Below are 21446 nucleotides of genomic sequence, written 5' to 3' on the forward strand. Positions count from 1 at the left end.
GACATTTCAGAACATGTCATTATGTTTTAGAACATTTCAGCAATATATAGTACTCATATATTTCTCCATTATCATAAATATGCTTATTCCAATTTATACTTTATATACATTATAAATGCACCTGTTTGTGTCCCTATTCACTTTAGGGCACAAACACAAGTCAGAGACAATTTGCCTAGCCATTGTGTCTTTGGAAGATGGAAGGAAACATGAGCTCAGGAAGAAAATGCCAACTCTATCCAGAAGGCACCCATGTCTGGAATCTGGCATCAAACCCAAGGTCAAGAGCTGTGAGGCAGCATCGCCCTGCCAAAAAGCTGTCCTATTCTCATATTCCTACCCAGTGGGGAGAGTGCCACCTGCTGGCTTACCAACACCATTTGCTACAGCAAGTTGCTAATGAATCGATGGTATTGCCTTAATGTAAATCTCCCAGGACAAGAATATCTCTTTTTTTACCCATTTGTCCAGAAGCAGGGTAAATGAGCAACAAGCAATATGCAGGTTTTAGTGAATTCCAAAGAGAAATTAAAGTAGGAACTGCTGCTAAAGATCTTGTCTAACCTTAACGTCAGGTTAAATCTTTTTCCAAAACCAATGTATAAGTAAATGAAATGTTAGGCTTCACTAACCTGGGGCCGTTTAGCAGAGATATAGTTGAATCCCAGTAGAAAGATGATATCCAGTGAATTCTTTCCCATACCATGAAGGGAGGCTTTCTGGGGTATGGGCCACTGAGACAAGTGCTTTAGACTAATAGCACAGTGATCTCCCATCCCAGTAAAAATAATGAACAATGACAGTGCACTCTATATGAAGACCAATTGAAGCTGAACCCCAGACAAAACAGAATACTGTAAATTAATGTAACAAGCCACTAGAGAATAAAAGGTATTATTGTTGTTCTTGTTTTCTTTTTCTAATATCTTAGTTCATTTTATTTTTGTCATTTTCAATTCAATGTGCATTTGCTGACTGGCAACTGATTCGACAGTGTTGCTGTACAAGAATAAAATAAGCTGTATCTGTTGTGCCATGACAGGCTGGAGTACACTGCCGAGGCCTGACTGACAGGTAGAAATCCAAATGCAGGACAGGTTGGTGCAGGTGGACTGACTGGGAAACCGGGCTGAGTGGGAGCCTGGAGAATAAGGATGGACAGGGTAACCTGCTGCAGTGCAGCTAACTAAAAGCCTGGAGGAAAAGAAGGCTGACTGGACTGGGAAGCCAGGCACTGTGAGGCTGACTGGAAGCCTGGCGATTGCAGGCCAACAGGAGAGCCTGCTGTGGTACGGCTGATATGAATAGCACTCAATTCTGCGCTGACTGCGAGGTGATTTTGGAAGCCGAAAGAAAAGTGGCTCTTTGAAGAATCGGCATCTCACTAAGACAGATTCCTAAAGCAGACGGGGAATGGAAGTACTGGTATCTCAATGTCAGAGCACTGCATTAGTGGGGTTCCAGGTTTAAATGTGATTAAGTGGAGGTCCCCAAATGAAAGGGAGAGGGACACACAGACAGGCGGCCCGACCTGGTCCTCAGGGATTGGGCTGGTATGTGCGAGCTTGTGGGAATGCTGCAGTTACCCATGGCAACCGCAGGCAGTAGGCCACTCCCAGCCCGGGTGTGACAATATCTTCAGCAAGAAAGGGTTGATAATTTAAGGAATGATCAGCCCAGCCTTCCTTACTTTCTAAGGGAGGAGATGAAACTTCAATATGATGCAGAGCTTAAAAAATACATGTTTATGCTTTAAACGTGAGAAAATATATATTTTTAAAAATATAATGCATAACACATCCGGAAAAGTGGTAACAACAATAAACCATCTAATATTGTATTTCATTTTTTTGTATGTGGTGTGTGAAGTAAAACAATCACTAGATGGCAGTAATCCCATATCAAGGTTTACAAGCAACCACTGCTCTTGCCAAATGCGTATTTTGCATCAGAAATCACAAACCCAGGAACCCTGGATAACTCCTATCCTGCACACAATATGTCAGTTTCTAATGATCTGGTAATTGTGAGCACATACGCAGGTAATTATTGAAACTTCTTTTGACTCAGGGTCATGCAGGAGCCAGCCTATCCCAGCAGGCAATGGGAGCAATGCAGGGTACACCCTGGGCAGGATGCCAGTCCATTGTTGAGACTGTTTTGAATGCAAATCTGAACTTCCTTCAGTCCTCAAAGATACCTGAAAACATAGGTGACAGTTCCTTTAAAGAAGGATCCCACTTCTTTTTAAATATGTGATTTTCAGTGGCCTGGGGACCAAGGGGTAGGAAGACTTTAATTTTTCTATATCAAGAAAACCCTCCAGAAGCAAAGGAAATTTCAGCCTTTTATTTCATGCAACAGACCCATAAAATAAATGGGAAAAACATCTTGTGTCCATTTTAGTAACAATGCTCCTTTAAAGGAAGGATAAATTAATGGCTGTTTCCATTGGTTTAAGACTATCTGAGAAGTTGCTCAGCATACATGGGTCACTTGTGGAAAACACTGTTGAGATTTCAAATGAGCAAGTTTCCTCTACTTGAAGATGAATGTCTATCATTTACATTTACAGTATTGCCTGCAAAACAAAATAATAAAAATATTTTTTTCAGGCAGAAAATGTTACATTTTCGAATGCGTTTTAAATGTCTTCCAACTGCATCAAAAACACCAATTACTGTAAGTGTTCAATCAGAGTGATCACTCTGATCACTCAGGAAAAGCAAAACTGCTACTGGATGTATTGCAATCATTTTCATTTATTACATGTATGCAATTAGACCTAAATGTCCCTCTTAGCAGATGGATAATTTACGTTATTTCCTTTCATTCATCCTTCTAGCCATCCATCCATTTTCTAACCAATTCACCCAATTTAGTGCTGGCGGGGCAAGCCGGAGCCTACCTCAGGAAGTAATTGTCTTTTTTTTCCCAGAAGCCAAATAAAGTAGCAATATGTCTTTGGACTGTGCTATGAAACTGAAGCACCTGCAGGAAACCCATGCGGACAAGGAGAGAACCTACAAACTCCATGCAGGTAGCACCCCAGGTCAGGAACTGAAACTGGGGTCCCAGGGCTGTGAGGCTACAATGCTAATCAATCCATATCATTATACAGTATGTACTACACTCATATACATAGCTCCCCCCTTGGACTTATACAGTTACATAGCAATTTACTGTCTTCCCTGATTTTATATGTTTTATAGGTTCCTGATTGTCCTGTACAATGTTGCCAAGTAATCTATTTTACTTTTAAGTTGTATTACACCTGACACAACCTGACGTGACACACCCTATTCAGAAGCTGGGCAACATACCTTTGCTGCTTCCGATCTTAATTAAACATTATGTTAAATGTGAGAAGGCAATGGCTGACTATAGACTGGGATGCTAAATATTGTAATTATCAATTACCTAAAGAAACCGTTCTTTATGCTTATTTTGTTTTTCTTTTTAAGTAGCTTAAGGCCTTGAAAACAAAACCCGAAGGGCATGGGTAGGCGGACAAACTTTGACCCTAGTATGCAAATCCTATGGCTGATTGCAATGTTTGCATAATTCATCATCCCCATGAGTACATGTGTTCATTGAGTGCAAAAAGCAGTTCTCAGAGTTCTCGGCTGAGCCACTCTAATTTGCTGAGGGTTCTATGTTAAGAAATACTTCACACCCTGGCTTCGCAATATGGAGCCCTTCTGCTTAAACTGGTGATCAAATGTTGATTCACTTTCAAGGATGAACCTAAGAACCTTCTGCAGATGTAGGTCTCCAGGGCATGGGAAGGAGGGAAGCAGCAGTAGTATGACAAGATAGATTTCTGACAGTATTCCAAACAACCCAGAGTCTATCCAACAAACACAGAACAGAATGGTTTGAGAAGAAAAATCCAAACAAATCTCACTGGATTTTTGGGAAGCATGCAATATTATTTTTTTCTTTTTTAAATACAATTTTGATTTGTGTCTATATTTACAGCGTATATTTTTTAATCTTCCTTCTATTATGTTGCTGAGAGAAGCTGAAGTTCCCCCAGAGCCTTGCTCCTCTGTGGATCAGTTAACATAGCCCTGTTGATCTTGCTGTGCTGTGATCTTCCATTCATCACGTGTTGCCTCCTGCAGCATAGCTGGATTCCACTCGTTCCTGGCCACTGACATGGAGCCAAGTAGAGCTATTAATGGCAGATGAAAACATACTGCATGGGATACAAGGTAGAAAGCGAGGTTCACAAATGCCAGTTGCGTTGGCAAGAATACATAATCTCCAAAAGACAGAGCAATAAACTGTACTTCAAAGCAGTTTTATGAGTTTCATTTCTGTGGACTCAACAAACTTAAAGTTTATAGGTGAGGGCAAATTATAGCTCAGACAAAAACATTTTTATGAAGTGACATTTATGTAGAAACCGGATCTCATGTATTGAAAAAGGTATCTGATATGGCGCGCTTTCTCACAATGAGGAACTCACAAAGCAATGAAGGGTGTGGACCAAAAATGATTAATGAATGTTATGCTTCATTGATATAACTTACAATGAGCCCTTTAGGAAATGTTTATAAGCAGTACCTGGGCGCTTAACTAGCTTCTTTGTTCAAAAATTAAAAAGCTTTGAACAACTACTCTTGGTGTACTGCCTTTCAGAATGCATTCGTCCCAAAGAAACCTGTACTTAAGAACGTCTGTGCCCAAAACCTGCATTTTTTTTCAACTCAGATTAGTTTTTAAATATCGGTGAATGTATAAATGTACGCAAAACTGAAATACTAAACAGACACTTCATAGGTTGGTCCTTTTAAACTTGAGTTCGAGGAATAACGACCAAGACATAAATGCATTTGAGAATGTTCATTGAGTATTTAAGTAGAGTGAAATTTGATTTCACTCTCTTGGCTGAGGGCCAGTCCCCTGACCACAGAACAAGGAGGCTGGGAGCCCCATGCAGAGCGAGGACCAAGGAAGAGCTGCACAGGTAGGAAAAGGGTGCAGGAGACAAGATGAAGAACTGGAGAGCACAGCGAATAAGCAGAGAAACACAGGCCAAGGCCAAAATAAACAGGCAAGGGTCGGATCTGTGAAAACTCAAAAATCAAGGTGCCAAAAGAGAATCCAAAATCCAGAGAACCATGTAGGAAGCAAAAGTCGAAAGCCACAGTAAGCACAACTAACATTACAAAATGAGCATTTGGGGGATAGGCAGTGAAAGCAATTTAAACAAGAGTGTAAAGACAAGAGCAAATGTTGACAAGACGTGGGAAGAGAGAGATTAGAGTAAACAGTATATAGCTTTTGAGAAATGACATCAGGGAATGTGATGATTTAGAAAGGAGCTGAGGCAAAGATTGACTGTGTTCTCATCATTCCACCAGGACTTCAGGTAACACCTACATAAAAGGATCCCAGCTAAGCCACCATGATCGTCTCAAAATTATTGCAGTTATATTACTTGAAACTTTATACCAGTACTCAAAGCACCGATGGTCTTGTATCCGTATAAAGTTGTTTACAAAAGGAGTATTTTAAGCATAAACAATATGACCTTGTAGTTCTGACATAATACGTAGACTGCAGGTAGCTACAAGTTTTTCTTGAGAACAGAATGGAAAGTCATCCAGTTGCTGGAAGAGGGGGCTGTGTGAGAATAAGAACTGTAACTTCTTTAATCCGGCTATAAAGAGAGCTGTACCAAGGGAACAGGCATAGAAAGAAAAAGGAGAGAAAACCTTTTCTTTCTCTTAAGCTGCTGTATGGTCCCTTAACTCCAGCTGAAAAAAAAAAGCCTGATGAGCGCTTCACCTCTGTAGCCTGGACTCCGATTCTTTTCCCCGTCTTCTGAAGAGGGGTTATATTTACCCATCTGCCTTCAATACATTAAGTGGAATTTTAAATGATATTGTTTCCAGATCATCTATACAGTAGTAAACAGTGCACACAGAAAACACTTTGAGCAGATATCCAGCAACATTTGCTCTTGTCTTTACACTCTTGTTTAAATTGCTTTCACTGCCTATTCCCCATATGTTCATTTTATAATACTGAGGAGTCAACTACAAGGACAATTACCACTCGAATGCCACATTGCTCCCTGTCCAAAATCTTGCAAAGGGTGGGTCTGCACACTTCCTTAGAAATGTATCACCTCCCTGCCATGACACCAGCAATGTTTACAGTATTTGCTAAGTAGGATATAGTATCTATATTATACACTTTTGATTACAAATTGATCACAGTAATCAAACACACCCATTTCTTCCTACTCATCTCAGCTTCTACATTATGTCTAACTCAACTGTTGGGCCCATATTTAATTAGGTGAAGTATTAAGCAACAGCCCTGGAAAGATCATGCTCGCCATTTCTATTGTAGTTACATAATTGTAACATGCTTCACTTTTGAAGATTCATTAATGCTACTGAGGAATCTTAGAAGACAAAGTCTTACCCTGCACCACTATGAGTGAAAATACAACACTTTTGTAATATACTGTACTTACAAGAAGTGCAGCACTCTGCAAAATGAAGACAGGGATCTAATGGCAGGTAAATGAAGAACTGGAGAGCACAGCGAATAAGCAGAGAAACACAGGCCAATGTCTAAATTAGGCAAGGGTCAAATCTGTGAAAACTAAAAAATCAAGGTGCTGAAAGAGAATCCAAAAACCAGAGAACCAAGTAGGAAGCAAAAGCTGAAAGCCATGAAAGCACAACCAACAAGCCAAAGGATAATCCAAAAGTCATACAGACCAGGTGCAAATTCACTAAGACTAAGCACCGTAGTATTGCCAGGCCAGGTCTTAATTATTATGAATTAAGTATGTTCAGGTGAGACTAATTTCCATCCATAGCTTGTTGTTATGGCAACTGCCTGACTGACAGTTCTGTCAATTTAGGTGTTTTCAGTGTGGTTTGCGATCCTAGAGTGAGCTGCACTTTGATTGTTGTTGTATAATGAAGTGATACAACATGTCATCTATGTCCACATAGTCTTTGCAAATAATACAATTTACTTTTCATTAGCACTGGTGTATTTTATACTTTATTATTGTATCAATGTACTTGTGATTCAAAATAACATTAATATAAACCACAGATGTAATGCGTACCAAGGTTGAATGACTTTCTTTTTCTTGAAAAAGAGCAATACTCAACACATTTTATGCATACTTCCTCAAGCATACTTTAATATCCATATTCAACCTCTTTCTTGATCAGTTGATTAAAACAGTGTTAAGATTAAAAATAAGACTTCTGCCAAGGTATAAAAAGCACAGGACTAGGGGGGGATCCTAATTCTGAACTGAGGATGATTCCCCACGCACATGTTCAGTAAATAACATGAGATTGTTATTCCACAATAATGAATTGCAGCCGTTGGAGGTAAGAATGAATGTTCAGTACCAGGTCATCGTCCCTTAAATCCAGTAGGTTGAAACTAAAAAATAAATCTGTAAATTATCAAAACATTTTAAGCAAAGAAAAAAGAAATTGGTTCTTAAACCACACAATGCAGTGAGTTACTCTAAATAAATAATAAATACTCTAAATAATATTAAGGTTTTTCTCCTGGACTCGGTACCTTTTTTCCCTGCAGCTGTTATTGGCACAAATCATGTTACTTGTAGGCATGGGTGAGTGGTATGCCAGACTTTTTGCAACTGTAATGAGCATTACTTCAAAGCATAAATGTTACCGTCATGTTTTTTAAAGAATAATTTAACCTAAAGACAAACAGAAACCCCCAAAAAAAGTAACAACACATCAAAATGTACAGTATAAAAATATTCATTACACACTAGCTTTTAAATGGGGATAAGACAGCTTATGTCAATCTTGATATACATCGTGAATACAAAATGAGAAATTAAGAGTTAAATATGGATTTTAAATTAATGGAAATTGGATACGATTGTGGAAAGGTGCACCTAAAAAAATCACATATGGTAACGACATATACTGTAGCACCCATAATGTAAAAATGTTTTAAAAATTTCCCAATTTGTGTTTTTACATTATTAAAGTGATTAAGTTGGACATACACATCAACAAAAAAAAACATTCCACACAAAATACATGAGCATGGAACACATACTGTGAATGTCAACTGCAGAACACTGTTGTATAGGCTTGCAGGAGATCGTGAGCAACCAAAAGTACACTGTCCTTGAAGATAACATTGTGCTTCAAATAGATGACTACAAGTTTAGAAAGAGACCATGGGTCCAGACCATAGCCTGGGACTTGCATAACACATTATATGAATCTTCTAAAAGATAATGAATATATTAATTTTATTTAAAGTAGTCACCTTCAGATATTTTCTTTATAATAAATGTTTTCTGAAACTGCTCTGCCACATTTATGGACCCAAGACAGAGAAAAGAAGCCTAAAATTAAAAAAAAAAATGTTTACACATTCTTTCACATTGCATGCCATTCATTCAGGTCTCTATTTATCATTTAACTGTTGTAATTTACGCACTAAATTAAAAGCTTTAAACTCTGATCATGTTCTATTTATGAAAACAAAGATTAAAATTCATCCTTACTGCTAGTCAGTTACTGAAGAACTTTGTAACAAAGATACATGCATGACTTAACACACTACTTTTACTAAATATTTATTTAAGTTTTAGTACTACAAATACTGCATCTACTGTATTTGGCAAAAAGTTTAAAAATGTAAACAATTTAACTAATCTATTATGTATTAAACATGTCCTATCCTCAGTGTTGTAATTATCTGTTAGACACTGAAAACTTCTTAATAGAACACATGCAATGGTCGTTGTGCATTTAAGCTTCATATTCTTATATGTCTGATACTCTACTGCAGTTTTCATGTTATAAGGAATGTGGTCTACATAACTGAACAGTGACTAGTGACACACTTTCGCAGTCAGCGTTACTACTCATAAAAATATAAAGCGCACTATACATACCAGAGAAACAGCAAGGTAATAAATACACCTTAATGTTTGCAACTTTTAAAGAAAACATAGCAAACATCTTCAAATATCGGTAAACCATAAATCTTCATCCTCGTACTCATTATCCAGGCTATTACAATATCACCTCACTGAGTTACCCTATTTCCCTTATATTAGCAGTATCTTACTACAAGAGCTCTCAGTCATCCTGTTCTGTACATTGAAAGTACAACAGCAAACCCAGCACTACAAATTTGCGCTAGAACAACACACTTCTGAAAACGAAATGCTCTCAAAATTGTAGGCAGCTCAGCCATAAATTAAAAGTGAGCAAAAATGTCCTCACACTTAAAAATAAATAATTGATTTAAAATGCACAGAAAAGACTCCAAATGTCTTAAGAGATAAGTGAGTGAATTTACAGATTCCCAGATATTTGTTCATTTTTTTCAGCACAGGATAAAGTGCATTTTAGCACAGAGATAATGAAGATCAATTGTAGATCACAGCAGTGCCTTGTGACTGTTTCTGATGGATGCAAACTCTTTAGAGGTTTCACAGTGGTCATCCAAAGGAGGAAAGTTAATCCTTTTGCGTTAAAGCAAAAATGGGATCACAAAAAATATAGACGGGTCTCTGCAGAAGAATAGCAAAACTAGACATCTTGTTCGATCACATTCCAAAGCAGACACCCTGGCCAGCAGGCGTCATTATTTCAGCATTTTTTCACTGGAAAAAAAAACAGAAGGAACAGTTGCTGAAAGTAAATATAATGATCAGCAGCGCATGCTTTTATGGAATCGTCACAGAAAAAGACTGAAAAAAGGATAACTTCATCCTTAAATTAGGAAAGGTACAAAACTGAATCTGCTAATCATAGACCAAGCAGCTTTACAAAACAAGTACATTGTCACAACAACACTGTCAGACTGTATTAATATTTCCTGTAATCAAAACAACCCTGAAATCAGAGAGAGAAATATGGTGTTATAACTGAGCCTCTCCCAAGTATAACACATCTGGCCTATTTATACAATCTGTTAGAAAAACTCCAAATTACAGATAATCAAAGCTGAAACAACCACAAATACTGGGAGAGCTGAAATGTAAATTATGTGTGGACAGAGGAAAGGAATTTACACAGAAAAACTGCACAGTAAATGATTTATATAACAGTCCTAGTTTCACCTTTGCAACAGAACAGCTCCAAACGCTGCCATAAACAGAGAAATGGAAATGTTCACTGCAAGCTGCAATGACGACATCCTCCGATAATGTGATTGTTGAAACTTTCTCAGCTTCCACCATAAAAGAAAATAAAACCGATTGAAATGACCACACTGAACTTTACTGTAAATGTTCTAAGTGTCACCAATTTGATTAAGCACCAAGTAACGACTGCTGCTGAAAGTATTTAATGTATTTTGTCTGGCAGAAAGGCTTTATGCCAAAAATGCTTTTCAGGGCCTATTTAAGGTCTGGAATGGAGAGAAGAATATTTTATTATCCATCACTGTAATCTGTTTTTTCCAATGTAATTTGTGGAGAGGGACACCTCAGTGCAAGTGTAGCAGATGTTACATATGGTTACTACTGTATATTACAATGTGAGATGCATTAATCTTAATCAAATCGTATTAAGATGAATAAGGCCAAAAGGCGCAGGCTCATAAAACAGGATCCTAGTTTTAGTCAAAGACGCGTATCAAATTATTTTGTTCGACTGCAGAGAGTGAAACAAAATCCATATGCTTTTAAAGACATAGGGGAATTTTAGAAAATAGTAAAGCACTGTTTTTTTACAAATGCCAAGATGCAGCATACATATTGTTAATATGGGAGATATTGTTAAAATTCAACAATACCAGAATTTCCTCAGATATAACTGGATTTCACAGGTCACAGTCTCCATTATTTGTATGGCGGAAGACAACTCAGACTGATATGTGACACAGGTGAAAGACTTATGAAAGAATGGTCATATCCATGTGCTTCAGCGAGGATAGATTCAGAAAGAGGTAAAGTAGCGGAGAGTGCTGGCAGCCGAAGCAATTCACAGTGCCGAAGGGTCACAAAAGACTTGCTGTAACCAATCATGGGATGCCATATTGACCAAAAACACCCAAAATAGCCATATCAACACCAATGCAATTACCACAAATGTACCTTGTCATACAGTGTTGGTTTCTGAAGCATCCACATTTACAGATACACTGTGGCTTTCTGGCTTTTCAGACAGAATTGTGTTCAGTTTTTCTATTTCTTCTGTTTTTTCTTCTTTCCTCTTTCTCCGTTTAAAGCATAACTTCCTCCTACTTAAAAGAAAAAAATAAGACCACATGAATCGAATAACTTTACACCCTGAAGTCCTTAAATGAGAAGGAGTGGACTGTGGAGCTGCCTGAGGTCTCAATCTTGAACCAAACACACAAAGACAATTTATCTGAAAGGCATAGAATATCCATGTCTACGTAATTAGAGTTTTCCCTTCTACCTTAAACTTTTGTGGAAGATAATATCTGCCATTCTGAATTAGAAAATGAATGTTGTATACCTGTCGGCATTTAATTGAATATTTCCCAGAGACACCAACAATTCTGACATTAATTCCATGCAAATATTCTACTGGAATGTATTATTTTAAATGTAACCTCAGACAGAACTTTGTTTGGGGTTTGTCACATTATAATTTAAGACAATACATAATAACCCCCTTTAATATTACTAGTTTCAGTAACAATGCACCCTAAATACTACCGTTGGTGAACTTGAAACGGTGCCAGAAAACAGTTAAAAGGGATCAACTGCTCATTTACCTGGTAAAATATAATAATTAAATGTATATCTTTGAGACAAAAGGTCTTTGTTTTAAAATACTTTTGGCAGGCTTTCTAGTGGGTAAAAATAACATTGTGTAATGCAGTAAAAGAATTGTAAACGTATACTGCTTATGCAAAATTCTAAATGACCATAAGGAATTAAATAAATCTCTTACATATCATCAGTCTCAATGGGGATTTTTACTTCTAAAACTACCAATTTACAGACATAATTGCAAGTCCTTCCCAGCATGAATATTTCCCTTATTTATGCTTCAGTTGGGAAGGCTGAAATATCCACTAAAAAAACAAACATTGAATATACAAACACGCATTATTTTTTTCAAAAGGGGTATCATTTTTGGCTTTAGTAATACTTCTGTTGTAAGTCGGCTTGAAATTTCTGAAGTTTTAACTGAACTGCACCAGCATTGAGGTGTTCCAGCAATTACATACTCATTCTGAGATAAGCGTTATATAATACCCACACAGCACTATACTACAGTATACTGCCCTAACCATGTTGAAGGGTAATACACAGATCACTAACATTACAACCTTCACCTTAGCACAAATTTCCAGATTTTAGTTTGACCAGCCTGTTGACACAGACAATAAGTATGCAATAAGTTTCAAGAATGCTGCTATTTCATTCATTCATCCCCAAATGGATTATTCCAGCTGTTTACGTGTTGAACACTGAGACCTACAGCACTATACAGTATTATTTTAATACAAATAGATGACTAATATTTCTAGGCATTGGTATGTATGTTAAATGACTTTGGTTGTAATATATTAAATATTATTGTAAACTATTTCAACTTGGTTCACAAATTTGTAAGTTTTCAAATACAGTAGCTGAAGCACAGAAGATGTTTGTTGACAAATTAAACAGCTACACTTGTATCTACAATTACAATTTACATTAATGATACAAACTGCTTATTGCAGTTATTCAGGGAAACACTGTCACCTGAGCACCAACATCTGTTTCATACCTGTACAATTTTGTTTGTGGTTAGCAAAATATTTTTTTAAATTTAAAGTAACATGAGGATACAAAACAAAGATAATGATCTGCATAAAAATGCATAAAGTATCTGTATAATCAATCAGTATCATCAAGAATAAGCAAATGACAAGTTGGTCCGTTTCATTTATACTAAATTAAATTGCATTAATACACAAACTAAAATATAGAAAAACATCATTAAATGTCTCTGGACACACACATTTTGTATGCAAGTTGCATTTCATTGCAATTAAGTGTTGGAAAGTTTTACAAAAAAAACCTAGAGTACTTACTGTGCACAGCAGCAAATAAAAATGATCAGAAGTATCAGGAAGACCAGTGCTGCTATCACACTGGCAATTATGATTTGCTTTTGCTCCGTTTTTTGGTAGAAAAAATCTAATAATTCACATCTGTGTCCAATATACCCCCTTTCACATCTGAAAATAAAAAATATGAAATGGTGTTATACAGTAGTTCCACTGTGGCTGTGTTTGAAGACAACAAAGACAAGAAAAGTATGTTCTTTACATTTAAATTTGCCTGGTATCATGACAATTTCTACTGATGGCTCAGAAGGAATAACTACACCCAAGAATTAGATGTGTTTGAGTTTATTGTGTATGGAGATCTTCAGAGATTTGGATAAGCCAGTTTACCTGAAGACCAGCCCTTTACTCACAAGACGAGGAAGCTGGGACCCACATGCAGAGTGACAAGTTAACCAAGAGTTATGTTTGTGAATTTTCCGTTCAACATGTTTCATATTGTTTTGATTGGGAAACTTCTCCCTTCTCATTTTCAAGTATATTTCATGGTCACATGCTTATATCTCAAACTGCTTATTTTTTGTCTCGGGCAATGTCAGGATTTGTATGACACTACGGATCAATAAGTTCTAGCCTGTAAATGCCACCCACCAGCAACCTGTGGCAGATTTCATCCAAGTTAATGTGAACTTTGAAGATGTTGAGAAAAAGAATGCCAGGCCACCAAAGACTGCTAAAAATATATATTTTAGCAACTGCACTCTCATACAGTATTTCTAAAGCAATTTGGCACAGCACCAGAAGAAAGAGATCCAGAAATACCTTTCCATTTCCAGTTTGTGTTTCATATTACAGCTACCAGGAAGTCTAGAAAGCCTCTTAGTTTGAAGCCTTGAAGTGTTGAATATTTCATGTCCCTTGTGTCAGTTCTGGGAACTGTGGTTTGTACCTCTTGTTTCTTATAAAGTTCTCCGTAGGAATGGATTTGCCACCAAATCAAGCTTAGGACTGTAGAAAATCTAGACTAAAGGACTCACTCACCTTTGTTAATCATTTGTAAATAACAGTTTTTGTGGTCAGGCATTAGGTGTTGTAAATAAATATAGGTTTATCTTTTAGGTTTGTGACTTCTCAGTGCTCTCTCACTGAAGCAGGAAAACAAAGAAAGCATGTGTTCTGCTTGGTCCCTTTTGATTCCTGACTACATGCTGCATGTTCTCTGAGCATTTCTGGCAGTTGAGACCAGAATACAGAAAATTAAGTCCTGCAGACTGTAAGGTATTATAAACCCTCTAAAATGGCTTTCAGGTGTTCAACTCTTTGCATAATGATTAAAAAGCAAAACTCACATGCAGGCAGGCTGCTGCACGTCCACCACAAAGCGGCATTTTCCCTTAATACAGTAATCAACGTACTCCTCTGGACAGTTAGAGAAGTGCCCACTCCATTTTTCAACCTTGGTGACAGCTATTTACAAAAGAGGAGATAACGTTACTTATGTATGTTAACATGTGTAATACACAAAAGAACCATAATGTAGTGGTTGTCCGATTCAGGCATATTAAAAATAGCACATTATCTAATATTAGAATACAACACATTTTACATACTGTATGCCAGAAAGTTATGCAGTCCAGCTTCAAACTTGATTCTAAGTAGTTCTGCAGTCGGACAGTTCCATTCAGCCTTATTTTGAAAGATGCGAGGGCAACAGCAAGGAAATCCCTTACAGAATGTAGTTGGGTAACATGTAGCAAAATTCATTCACTTGTGCTTGTATCTTTTAGTCTCCCATACCGTAGCCCATCATAACCTTGGCAGATTAGAAAATGACTTCATGACTGCAAGTCTTAGTCAAGCCTCAGCATACCTCTGGCACAAAGATGCATTTGTCTTAATTAGTGGGGTACAAATGACAGAGAGGCTCCTTTCTGAGTTTTATTTTTCTAGATTTTCACTAGGCTTGACATTCAATAAAGAATAAATCACCTGTGCTCAGTCAACTCTCTTACTCATTCTTACACACTAAAATGCAGTTAAATCAGATTAAACTTCTGAATGTTGTCACTGGATAATGCTTTTCCTTCATAAGAGCTTCTGAAAAGAACAGACCCTCACAGCTTTCCTCACAGGAAAACAAGGCTACGTTCATTAATGGTTTCCATTTAAAAATGTTTGTATATGCAAGGTACAGCATTTACAACACAAACTTTAGCATTCTTTATATTTGGTACATTACCTAAAGCAACATGCACAGCAGGAAGAAATTATGTAATTCATACGTTACAGTTACATAGAAAAAGTAAACGTTTCAAATTTTGTTAGGTGCAAAGTCACATGCAATTCTAGATAAGAGAAGATCATTTATTGGCCATATATACTGTAATTTCATGCATTAGGAATTTGTCTTTTTTGCATACCCCAGCTTGCTCTCCATGAGACACACATGCGGGGAGAGAGAAGCTTGGGGTCATAGCGCAGGGTCAGCCATTTATACGGCACCCCTGGAGCAGCTGGGGTTAAGGGCCTTGCTCGGGGTCCCAACGGAGTAGGATTCCTCTGCTAGCCATGGGATAATGAACACTGATAAATTTTATCCCCTAATATTTTACAGAAAGATCTCACACTTTATAATGTACTATGAAAACCTGACGTGAAGTGTCAACTGTAAACAATGCAAAGCATTTTTAAAATTTCTTACATGGATAATGAAAATAATTTTGACCATGGTTTATGAAACATTTAGATATTCATGTTCTTAATACCCAAGCTTTTTCTATGAAATATACTGAAGTGCCATATTTAAAGATGTAAATGTTGCCATTAATGAGACTGAATAATTTAGATGTTTATTTTGTTAAGTAGTAAAAAGAATAACGACACCTGTATGGTAAAGAAATCTAGGGGTGGAGGTATCAGTATAAGCAGCAGTACAGCCACTATATTGAAAATGGAAAACAACTTATTGCCATCGCACACTGAAAAATCTTGGTCGCTACAATCAGTCATGTATTTAGGACATAAAGAGGAAGTGACCTTCCCATGTTGACTGACAACACATAGCCATATTGATTTTGTGGGCTTACAGAAGCTTGCTTCTAATAGCCCATGTAATCTTTTTAAAACAAAACTTCAACTCATAAGACAAGACCTAACTGTCTCACCGATGGATTTAAACATGTGTTCCTAGAGCCTGACTCGGTGATGGAATGTACTGTTTATACAGTAAAACAGGAATACTACCATAGTAGGTTTGACAGCTAAGCAAAGGCTACTGTTTATCTGGACGTACACCATCAAAAAAAGTACAAAACCTGGAGGGTGTCAAACAAATTTGGCACCATTTCTACTCAAGACAGAAAACCACCAATCGAATGCAGGCCCTCAAGTCCTGAACTTCCTGTCTAGGATTAGACCTTGGGAAGCATTTAATTTCTCTACTAGTTATACTTGGTAAAGTGGAAAGATTCATTCCTCTGAGTTAAAACTAGTAAACTAAATCAACATCAGATGTCTTCCACAGACATAACACAACATACTGTATACTTTCTACAAGTCTCATGAACATAAATTCTTAGCCGAGTACCATGGCATGATGTCATAAATTATTCAACATACAAACTGGGGATCCCATGGTGCTTCACTGATAAAAGGTAATAAATTGTGACTTAATTGGTCTTTGCAATGCTTTCACTTTTATAAATATTACCTGTCTAGTAAGTATCATGTTGACCATAAGATTTATGACACTGTAATAGAAAACATGAAACGTGTCACATTTAAAGGATCAAGCTGCTTAGTCAGTAAAAGTGCTTGGAATTTTCCCCTACAGCTATTATCAATTTGACTGTAGGGGTCCTTAGCCAACTGTGACTGTGTTTCTTTGAAGGATAATACATAATTGATAAAGCACTGCTACAGCCAAGAAGGCTTGATCATTCATGGAAGTCTTGGCTTTATACGTAACAGCAACCTAAGCTTGCAGGGCACATAACTTGCAATACTGGCAAGGAGAGCTGGGTCACTCCATTAAAATGTGCTAACTCTGTTATAACCACTGTAAGGCTGAATACAAAAGATGGAGTTGATGTTCTGAAAGGAAGTATGCATAATCCTCACCCATCCTTAGACAGGACAGTTTATTAATCATGAGTTTAAATGTTCCATAATGGGCAGGAGTGATGAACATAAATAATATTTTTTATACAAATTCTGTGTTTTCTTAACATTCAAGAAACTGATACATCTTGTAAACCAATAATAAGAGCATGCCACAGGTGTTTATTGGCTCAACAGCTACAGTAAGGAGAGGTACTAATTCCAACTTTATTACTGAAAAGTGATATTCCAAGTTGTACTAGATCACTGGAAAGGATCACAAAAAGGTGTAACATAAATGTCAAGGACAAAGGCAATAATTAAATTACATGCAGGACACCTTCGGAACCTGTTTTTGTTCTATGTATGTGTAAAATGTCTATAATAACATTCACGTACCCATCTACTATTAATTTAAAGAAGGAAATTACAAGGCACAAAGACAGAAATAGCCTACTAACCTTCTGTCTGTGCTCATAATTTATAGCAGACAACAAGTGTGGTTGAAAAGAACACTGAAAAGCAGCCACATCATTTTTCAAAAGAAAACTGAAAGAGGTCCAAAGATTCTCAGCTGCCTAATAATAAATGGAATGAGTGACTCAGCACCTTTGCGATTTCACCTTTCTGTCATTAAATATGAAAAAGGTGCAATTCTATGGGAGGCCTTATTCCAATTACACATCAAGGAAGGGATAGATACTGTAATTTGGCAAGCACACTAAGTGTAATGTAACCACAAACACAAGTACTGTATATCCCAGTAAATCCCTAGTGTATATTGCATACAAAGATAAAAGGTCTTGATGTGATCGTGCATCTGTGCATTCTTAATATGTGCATTGTTTAATGAAGAGAACAAAAATGTTATATGAGTTGTATAAAAGCCATAGTAAAAGGAACACTTAAGCTCACATTCACAGTTCTAGTTTTATTTTGATAGTAATTTCAACTCACTCTTAGGAGTCAAATAAATCTTTTAGTATTTATTATGTACACATTTAGTATGGTGCATATGTCTGTGCCATATATTTGCACAATAATCATTTGTGTATGTCCCCATAAGGAATTATGCATGTGATTATAATGTCTTGTGTTGCACTTGTGAAGGACTATGAAGCCATTATGCAGCAACATTCAAATAGTCACCAAAAAAGTATAGATTTTTTTCTGGGGCAACCTGTGCTTGTAGATTTATGAAGGTAGTGTTTTCTTAGCTTAGACACAAAACTTATTGTACTGTCTTACTATAATGTAAAAAATTTTTTAACCTTCATCTTTGTATTTTAATCGTTATTCACAAACAACTCTTAATATTAAATCACTTGAGTGTTTTGCTCCAATACAGTTATGAACAGATTGTATGAAAGTTAGTGTTGGGGTATTTCTCAGGATTACTCCAAAAGCAAGGAAATAAAAACAACATGCAGCATTCATAACTATATTATTAGTTGGTGAATCTTAATTGGGAACACAAGGGTCACAAACATTAGCTTTCAAGTAAAGAGTGAAATATCAAACATCATATTCACCTGTGCAGGTCTTGTTCCCATGGTGACCACAGGATACCACTTCACTCTCAGGCTCCTTGGTCACATTCCAATCAGCATGTGCATATTTGCATAAGGCCAAACCTTACGAACACAAACAAAAGTACTGGAAACATTTAACACAAATAGGAAAGCAACTTTAAACCACTGCAAACAGGTGCAGCACTTTGTTTCTTGCTTTGACTGGAAATAATACAGTAGTTGTAAATTTCAATTACAGGTTGGCACACAGGTTGAACCCGAAGGTCAGCTTAAAGTTGATTAAATCTTTTTTCATATCAGCCAAACAATTAACAAGGAACATTTTTAGTTTTTATTGCACAGGTAAACTACTCTATTTATAGTCACAAAACCCAGACAAGGCCTCAATAGGGTGTATGGTTCTCATTTGCTGTCAGCAATGACAATACATAATGTATATACTGTAAAGCAAATATACTTCTAAATTATTGAGTCATCTAGTTATAGTTAGTACAGAAAATACCTTAAATAATCAAACAGTTGGTGATAACCATACTACAGTTGAAACACAGTAACTGCAGATCTAAAAGGGAGCATTCCCCCAAAATAGATAATTCATGATGATCCCACATTACTTCATATACAAATGAGAATATTTCAGACATTATCTATTATAGGCCCTGCACAATGCATAGTTCCAGGTAATTGTTTTTACATAAAATCAATTTTATGATTGTTATTTTGACACAGTTTTATGGTCTTTGTCAAGTCTGCAAGTTGAAAGAAAGAAGTATGGTGTGTAAACCATTTCTTTAATACAGTCAGTGCCATCAGTTCCTTTGGTGAAGAAATTGCTATTCCCTCATTATTGAACAGAAGAAGGGTGCAAGACTAAATAACTAGTTAAATATATACAGTAGAAATCTATGTATCCAACTACTGCAAATCCAAAAGCTATGCCAGAGAGCCCCTTACATTGCACTGCATACACTCTCCTATAGCAATATACTGTATACAACTGATGATATACAAATGATAAATACAATTCTTTCCAAAGACAGAAAGCAGTTCCATACACCGTATTGCAGCAGGAATCTTTCCTTCAAAGTGGCCACTATTCATCACAGAATTCCTAGTTGAAGCAACCATGCAAGGTGTTTTTAAAGGACACAATTCCAAATTCTAATACACCACTATTAAAAAGAACCAGTAACAATTTAAACTTTTGGGATGCAACGTGTTAGTTTGTTATGAGTGACACATTAGCATTTAAATGATAGACAACTGGAATATAAAGACTTGCTAGAAACGTATTACTTGCTGTCACTAATAAATAATATATAATCTACGTTTCACTAATAAGGCATGTATTACGCATGAATTAGTCATGTACTTACAATCAACAAGCTGTGTTTCAGTGCTAAGGTACTAATACTGTACATTTCTCACATGTTAACCACACATAGTGTGTACAGTAGTTAATTTCCAGATGAAAAAGGATAGGTCTATACACATCTCCACCCAACAGATGGACTGGTTTAATTTCCAAAAGAACAATAAGATTTTAGGACCATATCTTTGCTAAGAAAGGTGAGACGCTGTCAAGGCAACATCTATTCATAGATGAATTAACCATTTACAATCGTTTTGTTTGTTTACTGCTATGGACGCTAGTGTGTTAATGGTTTGTGATATTTAAATTACCCAGGAGCTCCTCTATAAAAACACAATTACATGGCAAAAATAATGCCGCTTTGCTTTGGAATAAAAATATCTCGACTCGGTTTTTGATGTAGTACTGTAAGTGCATCAGACCAGACCAGAGGCCACCGATTTCCCAGGCTGACCTTACCACAACCGCCTGGTTCCAGCTCGCTTTCTATTTTAAGAAATAAACTGGTGATACTCTGCGTATCATGTACATGTAGTAGTTCATTATTTTCGGTCACATTAGTAAGCAGGGTAAAAAAAAGTTGCAACACAAACGTACGTAGAGTTCACTTTTCTTACCATCACTGTTAAATAAGTTCTCATTGCGTACTACCGATTTCATTTACGCACCTCGGAAATATTAATAAGAACTAAATATTGGCTTACTTCAAACTCAAAGTAAATACAGACTAATATAGCCAATGTCACGCAGAATAATTAAAAATAATTTTAGAGCACAGAATATCATAAGATTTCATAGTTTATAATACATTAGGTTATTTTCAAATCAACTTGAATGTAGTCTTACCTGCAAGTGTGATAAACAAAGGTTTACAATTCATCAACATTCCCATTGCGCTTAACTCCACATAAAAAATCTGAGTCTGTCAATATATTTTAACTTGGCTTTTGTACGATTGCGGCTTGGTTATTTGTTACGTTAAGTGGAGATCACCAATGACTCGGTAACCTCAAGATCAAAGCTTCCGAAAGTTTCCAATTTCACAAGCAGTCTGTATCCTTTTAACATAAACAGGAGACTCTGCTCTCAGTCCAGTTTGATAGTTTGAAGGCTTGGAGAAACGTTTCCGTCTAAAAAAGCCGTAACTAAGCTATGCGCATGGCGAAGACATTCCACAAACTCTACGTGATACAGTCGTACCACCAGCATGAAAAATTCTTGGCGGATTATCTATTAGGCTGATGTATAACATTGATCGTTAACTTTCATGCTTCCCTTGGGAATTTCTCTCATGGTTCCCTTTCATCTCCAGCCATTCTTGTGAAATTTCTACTGCTTTCCCCGCCCCTTTTATTCTAGCTATGTTGCTCTCTTACTTTACACACCTGACGAAAAGAAATCCCCAAAACCGA

General features: G+C 36.7%; 1 protein-coding gene across 5 annotated transcripts; it reads right to left on the reverse strand.

Annotated features, from left to right (window-relative positions):
- Positions 1 to 2363: 2363 nt before the first annotated feature.
- btc (betacellulin, epidermal growth factor family member) lies at positions 2364 to 21356 on the reverse strand. Of its 5 annotated transcripts, none has more exons than XM_088912201.1 (6): positions 20881 to 21356; positions 18663 to 18764; positions 14382 to 14499; positions 13057 to 13203; positions 11096 to 11244; positions 2364 to 2581 (listed from the first exon to the last, which is right to left on the reverse strand). In XM_088912201.1, the coding sequence occupies exons 1-5, from the start codon at positions 20924 to 20926 to the stop codon at positions 11100 to 11102; spliced, it is 558 nt and encodes a 185-aa protein (XP_088768327.1). In that variant the 5' UTR covers positions 20927 to 21356; the 3' UTR covers positions 2364 to 2581; positions 11096 to 11099. The 5 variants fall into 5 exon arrangements, with proteins under 5 accessions (XP_088768327.1, XP_088768325.1, XP_088768324.1 ...); XM_088912199.1 differs by having other exon boundaries at positions 2364 to 4156; XM_088912198.1 differs by having other exon boundaries at positions 2364 to 4177.
- Between the last annotated feature and the right edge of the window lie 90 nt (positions 21357 to 21446).

This window comes from Atractosteus spatula, chromosome 3 (assembly GCF_055471065.1).
Source record: "Atractosteus spatula isolate fAtrSpa1 chromosome 3, fAtrSpa1.hap1, whole genome shotgun sequence".
NCBI classification, from domain to species: Eukaryota; Metazoa; Chordata; class Actinopteri; order Semionotiformes; family Lepisosteidae; genus Atractosteus; species Atractosteus spatula.